This window comes from Rhinolophus sinicus, linkage group LG04 (assembly GCF_036562045.2).
Source record: "Rhinolophus sinicus isolate RSC01 linkage group LG04, ASM3656204v1, whole genome shotgun sequence".
NCBI lineage: Eukaryota > Metazoa > Chordata > Mammalia > Chiroptera > Rhinolophidae > Rhinolophus > Rhinolophus sinicus.
This window is the reverse complement of record NC_133754.1, coordinates 140,856,497-140,874,128: the sequence shown is the minus strand read 5'-3', so window position 1 is coordinate 140,874,128 and position 17,632 is coordinate 140,856,497. Positions and strand designations below refer to the sequence as shown.

The window sequence follows — 17,632 nt, the reverse complement described above, 5'->3', positions numbered from 1 at the left end:
GATATCATATCATTTCATTTATAAATATTTTACTATGTAGCTAAAAAGATAAAGGCTCTTTTTCTAAACAATCGCAATACCATTGTTATGCCTTAAAATTAGTAAGCCCTTAATATCTTCAAATATCCAGTCAGTGTTTACATTTCCAATTATCTCATTACGTCATATTTTTATTTTCAGTTGCTTGTTTGAATGAGGATCCAAATAAGGTCCATACATTGCTATTGGTTGGCATGTCTTTTAAGACTCTTTTAATCTATAGAGTTCCCTTCATATCTTTTATTTTCCTTGCAGTTTTCAAATTGAAGAATTCCCGGGAATTTGAATTTAGTTCCAAGCTTTACAGTCAACTCTCTTACCTACTCTGACTACCCATTCCCCATCCCCAGGCTATTCTGTTTTTCTCTTGTTTCCTTTTTTCTCTGGAGAGAGAAGCTTTCTTTGCCCTGGGCCACAGGACTGTGCCTGGATTTAGACCAAAACTGCTCTCCGCAGAGCCACTGATGTTAACCAGAATGCATTCACAGACATTCCCTGATTACTCTTTATGATTTGGACACGCAGTCCCTTCTGATGCCCTCAAAACCACCTTTGCACCATCAAGCTGCATTCCAATCTCTTAGAGCCTTCAGCTTAGCTTCTTAATGCTGTAGACAAACCTGAATTCTAGAGACAAAGAAACTTTGATCCAAAATCCAGATTCTGCCACTCCCTAGCTGTATCGTATAGGCAAATTGCTTACTCTCTCTGCATCTCAAAGATGAAATCTAGCCCATACCTGCCTATAAGGTTGCTGTGGGTGGGCGTTAAATGAGATAATGCATATCAAGCAGCAAACTCTGTGCTTAAGTAAATATTAGTTTCTTTTTCCTACTTACCCTAAGCTATCTTTATTGATAAACCCTCAGTTGCTCCTAAAATCCTTTAGACCTCTACTGTCCAAGAGAGTGCTATTAGCCACATGTGGCTATTAAAATATGGTTACTCCAAACGGAAAATGTGCTGTCACTATAAAATACAAACTGGGTTTCAAAGGCTTGGTAGAGAAAAAAGAATGTAAAATATACCATTCATAATTTCTATATTGATTACATATTGAAACAGTAATCTTTAGGCGATATTGGGTTACATGAAACATAGGATTAAAATTATTATCCTATGTTCCTTTTTAATTTTTGAAATGGGGCTACTAGAAAATTTTATATGACGTGTGTGGCTGATCTTGTATTCTTAGTGTGCAGTGCTACTTTAGCTCATAGACGGCAGACTCTGCTGTCCTCAGGAGTTCGACTCGTTACTGAGTGCCAGGTCCTGGTGGAATTTGTTCATGCTGGAGATTGTTCATCTCAGGTCACAGCTGCTCCTTCGCTCCACAGATCAGTGCCATTCTGGGATGCAAGCCCAATGTCTTCATATCTTCTTCCAGTTCTCAAAAGAATTAGAAAAACAGGCTTTCATGTGAAATTTTCTGACTTTTAAATGTTGGCAACTAATTCAAAACGTTGCCAACACTGGGCCAAACAGAACTTATTGCTGGGCTGGATCCAGCTTTGGACCCCAGTTTATGACTCTGTCTTAGAGAGTTCCAAAGGCTTGCCACCCCATGCATACCTCCTACCCCTGCAAATACAGCATACTTCCTTCCATCAAAATGCAAGAGACACAAAATCCACATTCACATGGCTGTGCCAAGCGATGCCCTCCTCACCCAACACTGTCAGATGTCTCTAGAGGAAGACAATTCCAAGGGAATTTAAGGCAAGAAATGGTCTCTAAGGACTCCAGAGCTATTGATAACATAAATGGTATAAAAGAGTCATTTTAAATAATTAAAGCAGGATGGCTACTTGGAAACATTTTGTTAAAAGAGAAAGTAATTGCAGGCGCTCAAAAGCATTAAAGTTTTATGTTGTGTAAAGATACACTTTGTCCTGACATTCCTGATGAATGAGGACATCGCTGTCATATGACTTTATTTCAATTCCTGGAATCAAGAATTATTAATGCCGGTTAAAAGCTTAAAGACAGATTGCTCAGTTCAAATCCCTCATTTCAACATGAGAAAACAAAGGCCCAGAAAGTTTAATTGACTTGTCAAAGTAAAAATGACTAGTTCAGTACAGAACTGGACTTGAACCCAGGGCTCCTAATTCCAAGTCCAGTTATATTAGTTTTCTGGGGAGTTTACTATTTGTATAACCCCGACACTTACAGTCAAGTTGCTTCGCTCTGCTTATTAGTAATCAGAAAAAGGGATTGAATTGCTAATCTTTTTTCTTTTCTTTAACACAGAAAGTCCCTGTACAGAATCCTCCCATTAAGTGGGCTGAAGGACATAAGGGAGTATTTAATATTGAAGTACAAGCTGTTTCTTCTGTTCACACCCAGGTAAGAACCATCAAGGTGCACTTCACATCAGAGCCAGAGGACTGATAATGAGGATGGGCCTCTGTAGAGAGACCCCTAAGGACAGTCCAGTGAAAAGATCAATGAAAATCTTCGTGCGTGGCTAAAACAAAATAACCTTTGGTTCTTATAAGCCTGTTCAGGTTTTATTTGTTGTTCAAATGTAAAGAACTTATAAAAAGGTTGAACACTTAACTGAAGGAACCCAGTACCTGCACTGTTGGCTGAGAAATTGTGGGGAACCTTCATTTGAAGCCTCTGTCTCATTTCCGTCTATAATTTTCCGTTCTATCTCATTTCCCATTGTATCTTATTTCCCTCTGTAATTCTGCCATTTCACCAGCCTTTCTTTTTTTCACTTCTACAGTCCCTCCTTTTCCTGCCACTGTTTGAGTTTTGCCTCTGCGTAGACCCCTTTTTGGCCTGTATTTGCTTACCCAGTGTGCTGGCCTCGGCTCACAGAATACGTCAGAGTCCAAATTATTTTCTTCAGTGAGAAATTACTGGGATGTTCACTTTTGTGCATCCCACTCTACAAAGCAGTCAGTAACCTTGTTGTAAAATGTCCGTGTCTTAGAACTTCTGGTCTGAAACATTGGATAAGAGGTTCTGCCTATAAGGAGCTATCTGATTGTGGTTATGAAGTCACTGGTGAACGTTGATGGGCTAAGACCCATGAGGCCTGCTGTCTGCCTTCCCAGGACAACCACCTGGAGAAGTTCTTCACCCTCTGCCACTCCCTGGAGAGCCAGGTGACCTTCCCCATTCGCGTGCTGGATCAGAAGATCACCGAGACGGCGCTGGAGCACGAGCTGAAGCTCAGCATCATCTGCCTCAACTCCTCCCGCCTGGAGCCCCTCGTGCTCTTCCTGCACCTGGTGCTGGACAAGCTCTTCCAGCTGTCCGTGCAGCCCATGGTCATTGCCGGCCAGACAGGTAGGAGCCTGTGGAGCTGGGAGGAGGCCGGCCGTGCCTGGTGTTAGGAAACACGGTTTTCCAGAAATCCTGGGAGCAGGGGCCGTGTGAGCTTCCCTTCTGGTCATGATGTGAGTCCAAGGGAGGCCAAGTCCGGTGCTATTTTTTTTTTTTTTTTTTGAGACTTCCTGGATGTTATATAAAAAAAAAAGTGATAGAATACTTAAAATTATCACTTTTAAAATAAATGTATTGAATGATTAGAGGCAACCTTTCAAATTCCATTCCTGGTCGTTGATGGGTTTCTTTTACTTCTAAGATATTTTTGTTTTCTTGACCAGCAAGGAAATATAATGTTTTAAAGAAGAGGACAACTCGTGTTAAACGGAAGGAAAGAAACTCTCTCAATTGAAATGCAATGTAATCAGTTTTTTACATTGAGATATAAGGCACATACTGTAAAATTTACAAAAGTGTATGATTCAGCGGTTTTTAATATATTGACAAGGCTGTGCAACCATCACTGCTACCTGATTCCACAACGTTTTCATCAGCCCCGAAGGAAACTCCATACTTCTTAGCAGTTACTCCCCATTCACCCCTCCCCTCAGCCTCTGGCAACCAGTCATCTGCTTTTCTGTCTTCCAGTATATATTAAGTGCTCGCCTTTTAACAAATCAATACCAAATACAATGTGTGACGCTTCCTTTGGAAATAATGTCACGTAAGACGGGGGTTCCTTGGTTCTCCTGACTCCGGCAGGGGCAGACAGGCTTCTGTAGGGCATTTTGTCTGACACTCTTTCGAGCTGGGCTTGTATTATTCTGTGCTAGCGAGTTCAGCAGATGTCTCTTGGGTACCATTTGTGCTCCCAGGACTGCTAACCGTCGTATGCTTCACAGTAATAATCGAGAGCGTATTTGACCTCAGAGGACTGGCAATATGGTGATGAGCTGCAGCAGAGGACAAGTGTCCTCAAAAGGACATAGCTACATTGGGTTGGGGGACATGAAAACATTCATCTGGGAGGATAAAGGAGGCCCCTAGGAAGAAGACAGTGTTTGAGATGGCCTTGAAGGAGGGGTAGAGGGAAAGCAGCCAAAATGTGGACAGTTAAATGAGCATGGCAAAAGTGAGAAACAGAAAAGCAGGGGAGCACCAGGAAAGGCGTAAATAGCACAATTGGGCTATGGAAGATGAGTAACCTGGTGGGGGGCGGGGGGGCTGCATGCTGAACTCGTTGGCTTTCAGAGCCAGAGAAGAGTGTGTCTTCTTTATCCCTGGATTTGCATTGTATCCTAGGATGCATCTTTTGTGGTTTCCACAGAGAAGGCATCCTATATTGTAGGCTAACATTTCACATGTGTAGCGGTCACCTCTCTAGCTAGATTCCAGCAGAGCGATGACCTCCACTCTCCCTAGATTTCTTTCTATGCCTCCCACATATGTGTCACACTGCTCTGTATGTCTCAGCTATTTAATACAGACTTGTGTAGTAGACAAAGTGTTCATTCACACATTTTGAGCCTCTCCTCAGCAAGTTGCCACCTTGTCGTGGAGACAACAGGGTGTTGGGACAGGAAGACTGAGTAGAGGCATCTGGAGTAGAAGCATTTATTCAGACCTGCCTGTGTCAGGCACTGTGGAAGGCACAGTGGGGAGACCAGAAAGTACTTTGCCCCAGCCGGGCTTCCAGCCTGCTCAGAGACACAGGATTTACCACCAGAAACAGCCAGAAAACCTTGTGATTTGGTGTCGCTTAAGCCTGTATTGAGTGGGGTCAGAGGCTTTGTGGAGGGGATAGGATTGTGTCAACCACCCAAGTGTTGGTGTGAATTGATGGGTGGGAGCAAGGACGGCTTTCTAGGTGAGGACAACAGCATGAGCAAAATCACAGAAACAGCAGACATGTGATCGGGACGATACGATCAGAGCCTCATGTTAAAGGAAGTTGAATTTGAGCAGAAAAGGGTCCACGGTTGGATAAATAGGGTAGAGCCAAACTGTGGAGTGCTGAAGCTCCAGAACAAGAGAGTGTATGTGGTAAATCAATCCTTTGCAAAGGTCCACTGTAGAGATGGACATAATACACATACATTTTTAGGTCAATCTGTACAGCAGTACAGAGTCTGTGTTCTGCAACAGTGCATCTCAAACCATAGTGGGCATGAGAATCACCTGGGCATCTTAAAGTGCAGATTCTGACTCAGGGGCTGTGGGGAGGGGCCTGAGATTGTGCATGTCTCACAGGCTCCCAGGTGATGGTGACGATGTCTCTGCAGATCTCACTAAGTACTGTTTTCCCGAAAATAAGACCTAGTCAGACAATCAGCTCTAATGCGTCTTTTGGAGCAAAAAATAATATAAGACCTGCTCTCATTTTACTATAATATTAGACCAGGTATAATGATATGATATGATATGATATGATATGATATGATATGATGATATGATATGACATGACATGACATGACATGACATGACATGATATGACATGATATAATGTATAATATAATACTGGGTCTTATATTAATTTTTGCTACAAAAGACGCATTAGAACTGATTATCCCACTAGGTCTTATTTTCGGGGAAACAGGGTAGAACCCGTTCACAACATGGTTTAGAGAGGAGAGGATGTCTGAATAGCCTCACGTCTTTGTCATGAAAAACCGCAGTTCTGGCAGGAGGAGGAAGATGAGGGAGGACATGTGAAGTCACTGGCAGGCAGCAGAGCCGGCACGCTGGAGCTGCCTAAAACCCTCGTCCTGCCCTAGGCCGTCATCTTGACCAGCCTAGTTCCTTTGGTCAGCAGTCAGGACACCTTGTCACTGCCCCCCAGAACATTCCACCTCGGGTTATTAAGGACTGACTGTGAAGCTGCCTGTTTTTATCTTGGTTCCTCAGCCAACTTCTCACAGTTTGCCTTCGAGTCCGTAGTGGCCATCGCCAACAGTCTGCACAACAGCAAGGACCTGGGCAAGGACCAGCACGGGAGGAACTGCCTACTGGCCTCCTATGTGCACTACGTCTTCCGGCTGCCCGAGCTGCAGAGAGACCTGCCCAAGTCAGGTAGCATGGCCTCCAGGGCGGGAGGCTGCTGGGCAGGGCATCCACAACCCACCTCAGGGCCGCGGAATTCCGGTTAAAATAAAAAGTCCGAAAGTTACATTTTATTTTTCAGAATGACGCAAAACTAACGGGAATGTTAAAGTGAAAAGTTTATGTCTAGATGTTTCTCTCTTGCTTTCTTCCTGCCTCGTTCCTCCTTTTTCTACTCTAAGCACTTGTTTTTCCTGCCTGTTTGATAATCCCTCATTGGTCTTTACCCAGTTGGGATTTTCTGATTCCGTTAGGATCTCTTTTCTAAACAATTGTCTTTAATATATAGCTAACATACGATATTATATTAGTTTCAGGTGTACACCATAGTTATTCAACATTTATATACCTAAAGAAGCAGTCACCGTTAAGTCCAGCAACCATCTGACAATGTACCACGCTCACAATATTATTGACTATATTCCCCATGCTGTATATTACATCCCCATGACTTATTTGTTTTATACCTGGAAATTTGAACCTCTTATTCCCCTTCACCTTTTCGCTCCCGTTTTAAATTTTTTAATTGCAGTTGACATTTAATATTATTTTATATTAATTTCAGGTGTACAGCATAGTGGTTAGACATCTATATGATTTAAGTGATCCCCCTGACTAGTCTAGTACCCACCTGGCACTACATAGTTATTACCATATTACTGACAATATTCCCTATACTTTATGTCACCATGACTATTTTGTAACTACCAATTTGGGCTTCTTAATAGGATCTCTTTTTCAAAATATGGAGAAATGGCAACAGATGCCTAGGATTTTAGGATAATAACAATAAGAAAAATAATATATATATTCAACAGTAATGATAAGCAGTGGGTCCTAAATTTTTCATTATGAAAAAATAAATCCCTTCTCTCATTTCCCTCAAACTAAACTTTTGAAATAATAATAATCCATTTCTCCACTCTTCATTATTTACATAGGTAATAATCAAACAGAACTTTTGGTCAGCATGATATAAGAAGTAGCATCAACAAGTTCACAAAGTTTCAGGTCCTAACAAAGAAACTTGGCATTTTTATTAGTCCATGCAGCCTCAATTCTAGTAAACCAGCAACTTTTATTGCATTTTTTAAAATACTGGTAATATACCATAGACTCACATAATCCCTTTTGAAGACATATAAATACTTAAAGGTGGAAAACACCAATATATAGTATGTACTTATCCTCATAAGGTTCAGATGATTCCTTGGATTCTTAAATCTCAGAAAATCTTACTGTATCACTTTTAAAGTTGTCATTATTTACATATTAGTAAAATGTATCCACATTTCCGGCTTGTCTTGAGAAATCAGAAGCTCTGGCAACACTGGAGGCTACTTCCCCATGGCAATAAGAGGCTGGAGCTGAGTAGCAGCCCCTGCCTTTGGAGGAGGCGTGTGTTTCCAGTTTGCCGCAGTCCTCACCACTCCCTACTGCCTTACACCCTATCTACTTCTCTCCAAAACATTGCCTCCCTGGGCTCCCCTAGGCATTTGATAAGAAAACCCTAATTCCAAGGCCTATTCCAAGACCTAACCTAGTACGTTTGCATTCCACGATCTATCCTATCCCTCTTCGGTTCCTTCTCAAGCCCAGTAAGTGACTCTGACCTCCTTTCTGTTGACATGTCTGTACCTGGCGGGGTGCAGGTGGCCCCGCTGCCCTCCCTGACCCTCGCTACCACACATATGGACGCACCTCTGCTGCCGCTGTGAGTTCGAAGCTGCTGCAGGCCCGGGTGATGAGCAGCAGTAACCCAGACCTCGTGGGGACACACTCTGCAGCAGACGAGGAAGTTAAGAACATCATGTCTTCAAAGGTAAGGATAACATCAAACCCTGGAAAGTGACGTGGGCTTTAACACTTAGAGAAACAACACAACATCAAACACTGCTGCTGCTCACTGTGTTGGTCAAATGCTTTAGTGCTTAGCTTTAGGGTTATGAATGTTCTTTTCTTTAGAAGTGATTGAGGCTATTCTGAAAGATGCAGAGACAAGACTGGTGTTTTGAGGATCTGCGCAGTTAGTTAGCTGTGGTAGGATGTTTATAGGGGATAGATGGTTTAGCCACAGGGAGTGACGAAGTCTCATGAATTTTATTTCCAAAGAAAAGAATCATCTTTAACTTTTTTTGACTCCTAGAAAGGCATTTTTTATTTTATTTTATTTTTTCATGTCTGTCTTTTGCACTCATTAACATCCATAGATTGATTATCCCATATAATAATCCCAAAGAGCAAAGCCAAATTTTATAAACAAATAAAAACTAAAATCCTGAAAGGGTTGGTGACTTGCCCTATACTTTTTTTCTGCCATGGATTCTTTGGCTTTTCTAGATAAACTTTTTTATTTTATAGCAGTTTTAGAGTTATAGAATTATTGTGAATATAGTACAGAATGTTTTTGTCTACCACATACCCAGTTTCCCTGTTACTGATATTTTCCATTATATAGTACTTTTGTCACAGTTAATAAACCAATATTGATATATTATTATTATTATTAACTTAATTTCATATTTATTCATATTTTCTCAGTTTTCCCCTAATACCCTTTTTCTGTTCCAGAATACCATATTATATTTTGTAGTCATGTCTCCTTAGGCTCCGCTTGGTTGTGACAGTTTCTTAGACTTCCCTTGTTTTTGATGACCTTGACAATTTTGAGGAGTACTGGTCATGTATTTTGTATAATGTCATTTGAAATTTTAGAGATCATGAAGTAATTCACATACCATAAAATTCACCGCTTTTAAAGTGTATGATTCAATGTTTTGTTTTGTTTTTTTCACAAATCTACCATGAATTCTTAGTCTGAAATTTCTTTCTAGTTACCTGTGGCCTCAAAGTGGCTAAGCTTTTAGAGTCCTATCATTTCCCCTGATGAAGATAAATCAGACTCTCTGGGTTTTGACAGTTTCCCATACAAAATCCACCCACTTGAGACAGTCTGTTGTAAGAAAGGGAATCTGGACACCAGGGGTGGGTCGGCTCTGACACCAGCCAGCCATGTGGTCATGGGCAAGCCAGTTCTTGCCCTGGGCCTTGTCCTCATCTCTGCTGAGGTTCTGAACCCTGGCTGAACTTAACATTATCATCTATGCATCTTTGAAAAGCACTGGATCCATGCCCGCCCCTCCCCACCCCCAGAGATGCTGATGATGTATAGTTTGCACCTTAAGAAATTGTTCATATTCTGCCATTTTTGACTCACAAAATAAACCGAGGGAGGCACTGGAGATGGCTTGTACCAGTTCCTAAGAGCTGATTGTTCAATTAGCAGAATTTTTTGAACCAGTTGTTAAACACAGACATTAAAAAATAAATTATATGAACTAGCAATTAAGTTATAGTACAAACAAAGGTAACCTAAATGCAATGGGGTATCCTGAATTGTATCTTGGAACAGAAACAGGACATTAGTGGAAAAGCTGCTGGAATCTGTTTAAAGTCTGTAGTTTAGTTGACAGTAATGTGCCAGTGTTCATTTCTGAGTCTCGACAAACATATCATAGTTGTATAAAATATTAACATTAAGGGAAGCTGGGCAAAGGGTGTACTGGAACTTTCTGTACCACCTTTGCACTTATCCGTACATCTAAATTATTCCACTTTAAAAAGTTGGTACTCAAACTTATCCCTTCCTAATTATTCTATGACATTTTCCTATTATCTATGTTCTTGAGGTTATTTTTGCCTATTGTATCTGTCTGGTGGCAATACTATATAACGGTTTGCTACTGCATATCTCTTCTCGACATTATATTCAGTGATGTCACGTTACCTTCAAATCAGCCATGATGGAAACAGTTACAGCACAGAAATTGGCCAATGGTATAAGTGAGCCCCTCCCCAGTGAACTGGTTGTTAAACACTTGCCAACACACCATGGTTCAATCTCATATTTAAGATCCCTTTAAGCAATATACTTTGCTGATTAATCGTCCAAGGGACAAGTGGTCTGCAGTTATCATCAACAACCTGGATCATAATGGTTTCTTTAATTAAAGTAAAAATATTAAATTTCTATGTAGACTGAGTTAAGAATTTTCTAACGGTTTTGTAGTGAGGGGAGAATATTTAGGCCGAAGTGGTTTTTGACAATTTCTTAAATACCGAGTCTCGGAGGCTAGGTACAGTACCGTACTACCCCACAGAGGGGCTCTGTTCCCACACGCTTTTTCTCTGCTCTCCCAATAAAGTCACAGACTGGATGCTGAAGGGACTGTTAAGCATCCCCTGGTACTTAACCTAGGTTTCAACGAGAGGTTACTACACACCAAACGGTTGAGTGGTTATCTCAGGAGCAAGTAGCATTAGGCGTAATTTGACCTTCTTTGTCTTGTTTTATATTTATTTATGACAATTGTTTTACCTTTGTAACCAGAAAAAAAAGTAGAAAGCCTATTAAAAATGAGTTCTGAGGATATGGTTTCCAGGCTGCCATCTCATCTTTCCAGTTAACCACTGTCAGTGGACTGTTGAGTCATGGTTTGTGTGTTTCAGATTGCTGATCGCAACCGGATGTCTTACTATTGCTGTAACAATAATGATGCTCCATGTGCGACTGGAGCCCCAAGGCCAGCCAGCAAAAAGGTACTGAGCAGGGCAGCATGAGGATAATTGGCCTGCGTCTGGTTCCCGCCACACGCACGCACACACGCACACATTTTGCAGGCCCTGTCTCTCATCCCCCATTTTTTTGACCATATAATTACCTGTTAATTCAGTGGTTCTCCAAATTGCCATGCATCAGAAATACCTGGGTGGCTTGTTAAAACTGATTGGTGGACCCGACTCCCAGCGTTTTGATTCAGCAGATCTGAAGTGGGGCCCAAGAGTTTACATTTCCAACAAGCCCCCAGATGATGCTGGTCCAGGGACAACACTTGGAGAATCACTGCGTTAATTTCTTTTTTGGTAGAAGGTGAGCTGGAAACAAATAATTAGGTATCATTTATTACAATACTGCCTATATCAAAGGAATATGAAAAGCATCCTCATAATTCTAATCAGCCTTACTAATGAGTTCAGAGACCTTACTAATGGTCAGACTGCTCATTAGAACTCCTTATATTAACAAAATTGTCCAATCATAGTCATGGCCTGTGTGGTCTAAGGGGTGGGGTAAGGGGGAAACTGTCTGGTCCAAGTTTTCTTCTCTGCCAGGAACCCAAGAGTCTCAACTTTATAGCAGCTGCTTACATTAAGGTCTTGAGTGTCTTTCAAGATTCCTATTAAAATGGAAGGCATTTGCAACAGCTGATTCCATAGGGAAATGTATATTAAAGGAAATGTATAGGCAAGGAAGGAATGAACCCCAGCATAGCTGACTTTGGACTGAGTGAGGGAAAGATCAAGCTTGGGGACGCCCTTCCAGGGCTGCAGACTGCAGGAACTCAAGCACTGAAAATCTGGGGAGAAGAACCAGGAGTTAACTGTGAAAGAAGGGAAAGAAGGTACAGCTAGGTGCTGAAAATAATTCTCACTTACTCTACAACTTAGCTGTGAGCTTTGCAGTGACTGATTACAGGGGCCATTTTCCTTTTTAAAACCATGATTTGCCTACAGCCTGACTACCTTCAGACAGAGCCTGACTTCTGGGCACAGTCATATTTGGCTTTGCAATTGCTTTGTTCTAACTTGGTTTCTGGTCATTTCAAAGACCAGAAGAAAATCATTTCATTTCAGAGGGATGCTTAGCCAGTGTGTTTTCCTACAGGCAGAGCTGGTTGGCTATTTTCTGTAACCTCCAGAGCAGTGTGTTCTTGTAATAATGTTGCCCAGTAAGCAGCATAAATTACTTTAAGAAGCAGTTTATCCTTCTCTAATCTCTTCTTGCCATAAGACTCTGGCAGTCAAACTGACCTACTTTCCAGAGGTTATCTTTGAAGCTGGTGGCGCGTGTCTTTCCTACAGGGAGAAGACCTGTGTGCAGCCAGGTTACATCGTGTGCGCACTTAGAACACCTGCTAAGTTAACACTCAGCTTCTCGCCTCTCCCAGCTGCCAGAGCTTCATTTAAGACTCCCAACAGCAAATAAATGTGTTAACGTGTATTAAGATTATAAAGGTTTCACTCACCTGGCAGAATAAGCTTCAGCATTGTCCATTCATCACCAGTACCCAGTGGAGATGTCAATAGTTAGAATACCCAGACATCTGCACATAGATTTTCCATTTGTCTCCTTTTAGCTTAGCTGGGTAACTCTCAAATTTTAATGTGCATAAGCATTAGTAAATTGGGTTGTATGCATACTGTACATTATGGATAACTTAAGGGTTGGTCAGGGCAATCTTCGCTATCATCAATTTTTGTTTTAGGTGTTGAATTTAGAACTCATCTGCCACATCAGCCAATACCCTAGGATGTGGTATTGGGGTGTTCAAATAGTTTTAGCTTTCTCACCAACAGATTTTAAGGATGAGAAAACTGAGGGCAGAGACGAATGGCATGCACATGGTCACAGGATCTGAGAGGAAATGCACAGACAGTCCTCGTTCTGACTGTTGCCCCAGGATGCAGACTCACGCCCATGCTGAGTCCGTTCCTTCAAACCCAGCCCTCCTGTACGATACCATCACCAACGTCCTCCTACCTACCTGAAATGTCCTCCAGTCTCCGGTTATTTCAGCACTGGCTTTGCCATCCACCTGTGGTCTAGCACATCTAGGACACATGAGTCAGTAACTAATAAGTGATTACAAGTGGCCAAAAAAGAAAAGAGGTGATAGTATATAAAGCATTTGTCCTCACAGATGGTCATTACAGGAACTTAATGTTTTTTGTGTCTGTTGTCTAGCATTTTCACGAGGAGCTTGCCCTGCAGATGGTGGTCAGCACTGGCATGGTGAGAGAGACTGTCTTCAAGTATGCCTGGTTCTTCTTCGAGCTTCTGGTGAGATTCTTGCATATTTACCTCTCGGCTCAATAGGACATGAAAAGCCGACTGCAGAAAGGCAGTGAAATGGCCCATGTTAGGAACGGACATTTTATCCACTGAGTTGCTCCCTCTGAAAAGCTGGGATCATTCCTTAAAATCTAATTCTCCTTCACTCCTCCACCCACCTTCCACCAAATTGTGTTGATTCTGCCTTGAAAATCCACCTCCAACCTGTCACTTTTCACCATCTTCACCACCGGCCACCTGGTCCAGCCACCATCACCTCTCAGGTGCCTCTAGCAATAACTTCCTCGTTCTCCTGCCTGCATTCATATTTGCCCTAGCCTATCCATTCTGCAGAGGGCTCCCAATATTAAACAGATAATGTCACTGTCCTTTTTAAAACCCTTCAGTGATTTTTAGACTGCTGGAGATAAAGCACACATTTTTGTCATGGCCTCCAAAGCCCTGGTGGAATTCTGTTTACCTCCATCTCTAACCTCGTCTCATGCCATATCCCTCCCCCTCATTCAGCTACATTGTTCCCCTTTGGGTTCTTTGAAGAGGCCAAGACCTTTTCAGCCTCAGAGGCTTTTTCAGATTCTCTCTCCCCTCCCGACCTTTCATCCCCACCCCGTGCACACACTTTTCGGGGGTCTTTTCTTTAGGTTTCAACATAAATGTCACCACGTCCAAGAGGCCTTGTCCAACCACCTTATACTGTAACATGTCTTCCACTCTATTATTCTCTTTTTAAACACCCTTCTGGCACTTTATTTCCTTTCTCACACTTACCACAATTTGTAATTGCTTTTCTGTCTTTCCTATTAGATTTCTAGGATTTGGGTATCTTCTTCACTATCCTATCCCTAGCCCTAGCACATGGCTTGGTATCATAAAAGCATCAACTAATGTTTGTTGGAGAAAAAAAAGAAACTTGTAGATCTGTTTACCTCACAACACCTATCAATTCTCTAGCATAAAAGCAAAAGTACAGCCATTTTCACTAAATTTAAAATAGAATAATAGCAATACCTACGTTTTGTTTAAGTATTACTGGAAATGAAAAGCTTTTACCATAAAGCCAATAAGAATAACTGTTTTGTCAATGTTGATAACTGGAGATGCACTGTGATACAATGTTAAGTGAAAAAGGTATAAAAGCACAGACAACAACTACACAAAAATGTACATCCAATCAGGAGAATTAGGGTAGGAGTGGGTTGAGATAAAGTTAGCTTTCTATTTACTGGGTTCTTTCCCCTGTGACAGTCAGTGATTTTTTTTTTTTTTTAAAGAGAGAGATGGTAGGATTTTCACCTGAGAGCTAGTTTATGTATGCACATTCAAGCCTAAGAAAAAGATAATAAGACTAAACAATAGGACATAGAGAACAAGGGGGTCAAAGGAAACAGAAATAAAACACACACTGGGGGGAGTGTGGGAAGTGATATGCAATGTCATCCAGAAGAAGTCAGGCCCAGGCCACAGAAACATCTAGGATTCAAATCCCTTAGATTTTCACCAAGTTCCAACCCCTCGCTTAAGAAAGGTTTTGCTAGAGAGGAGTCTTTTCAAAGTACATTCTCAAATCTCTGCACCAGAATCCCCTGATGGTGCTTAGCAAAAATCCAGCAGGTGCTTGAGCCCCTCCCTAGAACTACTAAATGCAGTGAGGAGGGGCGAAGCCAGCCATGCACTTAACCTGTGTTCCCAGGTGACTTCTAAGCGCACTGAAGATCCGCTAGTCCATGCCACCTCTGTTCTGTGAGGCCTAAACAGACCTAAGCGTCTTTATACCTAGCCAGCACGGGCACTTTGCATTCTAAAAGCCAAGTGATGAAGCGGGTAGCTGCAGCTTACGAGTCTTGGAGCAACAGCGTTAGCAGTGACCCGGGAGTTCTATGCTCTGGCAGCCAATGGACTGGCCATAAAACTTTCTTGAGGCATGGGAAATATCAAAACCAACACTCCATGCCCTGTACTTCCTGCTTCTATTTATCCATCCCACCCACCATCAAGTTTCTCCATGAAGATTCACTCGGGTCATAAACCACCTATAGATAATGCATACAGATAATCTTAAACCAAGTCCACCTGTCGTATTACAAATTTTTAAGAAGGCAAGAATCAAAAACTATGAGATATTGTAGAACTTCATAGAACAAAGTCCCAAAGGAAAGCAGTATCTCTATCATTTACTCTCACACATGCACACCTATGTACACACACACTACGTCTAATCATTCTTAGATGTTATTTAATAGTTACGTATTATAAGCACAGCAGTTGTTAGACTGGAGAACCAAACCCCGAGGATGGTGATTCTCAAACTCTGCCATGTGAGGGTTCTGGGAGCAGTGCTAGGGGCCCTTTAATATATCCTTGAAACATCAGTGAAGCCAGTGAGAGAACTACCCTGAGAAGTTATCCCCAGTGCACACGTGGGACACCAAGGCTAAGTAGGGGTTAGCCCAGCCCTCTCAGCCAGTGGGGGCCAGAGCCTCAATTCTGCCACACTTGAGTCCCAGTTTATTCCTCTGCCATGTTTGCCTCTCCTTGGAAGCTCAAAGTTAAAAAACATTTCCTTCGCCTGACTGATTGACCACATGCAGTATTATTGTTCTATTCCTGATCGCAACGAACTCAGCATTGCTGGGCCTAATGGCTCCACATGGCTTCCGAGAGCTCTCTTTTGAAGGCATGTTTGCATTCACTGCAGGTGTAATGATGACTCTGTCCTTCCTATAATTCCACTAATAGTTGGCATCCCTGAAAATGGAAAAATAATAACATCTAAAAGGAACTGTACATCTTACTATGTTCATGCCAGCCACCATTTTAAGCATGATCTTGTTTACTCCTCAAACAGCCTGAAGGCAGGAGTTTTCTGTCATTCCCCAATTTATAGATGGGTTGCAGGAAGGGTGGAAGGAGGAATCTCCAGGTCCACCCAAAGCTTCATCAGTACTGTTTTGCTGCCCCTCACTGCAGGGAGCTAAGAACCATGGAAAAGCTGAAAGTTGCTTTTGATCTTGTACGTGTATTTACTAGGACCTCATGTGCCCAGGAGAGAAAGCAAAAGCTAACGCAGATAGTCATCCTTCCCGCTAGGAGTCTCTTATGGTAAACAGATGTGCTAGTTGGAAAGAAAGCTCTTGCAGATCTGAGCACATGGAGGGGCTTGCTCAACATGCAGGTCACCCACGACACTGGCCACCCAGGGCTCTGCATGTGAGTACCTAAGTCTGTCAGGGTCCTGGCTGAACAGTGTGGGCCTCACTCAAAGGGGTGGCCTGAAAACATTTATCAGAGGGACTCTGCCCAAGGTGCACTCAAGGTCACAGGAGCAGATATGGGCTGGTGAGGCACCAGGGAGCAGCAAGTGCAGGAAGCCTTTCTCTGCCCTAGCTCTGGAAAAGCAAGGGTAGGGAGCAGAGTAACTGAGGCCTAAAGAAAGCTGCGGCCGAGGAGAGGGTCCCCATGACAGGAGCTGGAGTCTTAGAGAAACGTGGTCACTGCAGGACCAGACTGTGACAAAAATGAGGGCAGGAGTGGGTAAGTACCAGGACCTCGCCCTCCTCCTACCCACTGATCCCCGGCTGATGCCTCCATGGCCAGCTCCAACCAGAAACCCAAGGACAAGGAGGCCTGAGAGATATAGTCCATGGAGATCAGCTTCCAAGGTCCAGAGATAGATGGAAAAGGGCAAGAAATGGACCTACCTCAGGGCTGAAGTGGAGGCAAATGGAAACTATCAGCCTCAGCCAGAGCTGTGCAAGGAAATTGATCTCAGGCTCAGACAGGGCACCCTGTCCTGCATGCATTGTGTGTGCGTTTGCTCTACAGATGCCCAGGAAGTTGTTTCAAAACCAAAACAGTTTCTTTCTTTTTTTCCCCCACTAAGAAGCTTGAAAAGAAAGACAGCCTCCTCGGGCTGCGCCAACACCCTGGGCAGTTTAATACGTTTCAGTTGTGTTAATGCCAAAGCAGTAATGAACCACCACTTTAGCATTACAGGTGTTGAACACAGTTCTTGGGTGAATTTCATACTCACTAATGAATACATCCCTGTGCTTCTAGAAATGGCTGAGCCAGACTGTGGGGATCCAGAGGTAAATGGATGACCTAATTTACTCATGACATGAAGTTCTGTACCAAGGGGTTCTTTAGAGGTGCCCCTGCTTTGAGTGGGTCACAAAGGCCAATATGGGGGAAAATACTTTCCTGCCTTCCCCACCCTACAAATAATGGGCCAAGCATCCTCTAAGATTTTTACTTGGTGCCCCTCTCTGGAGATCCAAAGGACATTGGATCAGTAGCTGG

The 17,632-nt window shown here is 42.6% G+C and overlaps 1 protein-coding gene across 4 annotated transcripts in view; it reads left to right on the top strand.

Annotated features, from left to right (window-relative positions):
• Positions 1-17,632, top strand: part of DOCK8 (dedicator of cytokinesis 8) — a 192,190-nt gene that overhangs the window by 120,211 nt on the left and 54,347 nt on the right. For all 4 annotated transcript variants that reach the window (XM_019730243.2, XM_019730266.2, XM_019730259.2 and 1 more), the window contains 6 exons: positions 2,293-2,388; positions 3,108-3,342; positions 6,226-6,390; positions 8,073-8,242; positions 10,930-11,019; positions 13,226-13,321. In XM_019730243.2, the coding sequence (XP_019585802.1) occupies positions 2,293-2,388; positions 3,108-3,342; positions 6,226-6,390; positions 8,073-8,242; positions 10,930-11,019; positions 13,226-13,321 (852 nt within the window). The remainder of the gene's footprint in view (positions 1-2,292; positions 2,389-3,107; positions 3,343-6,225; positions 6,391-8,072; positions 8,243-10,929; positions 11,020-13,225; positions 13,322-17,632) is intronic.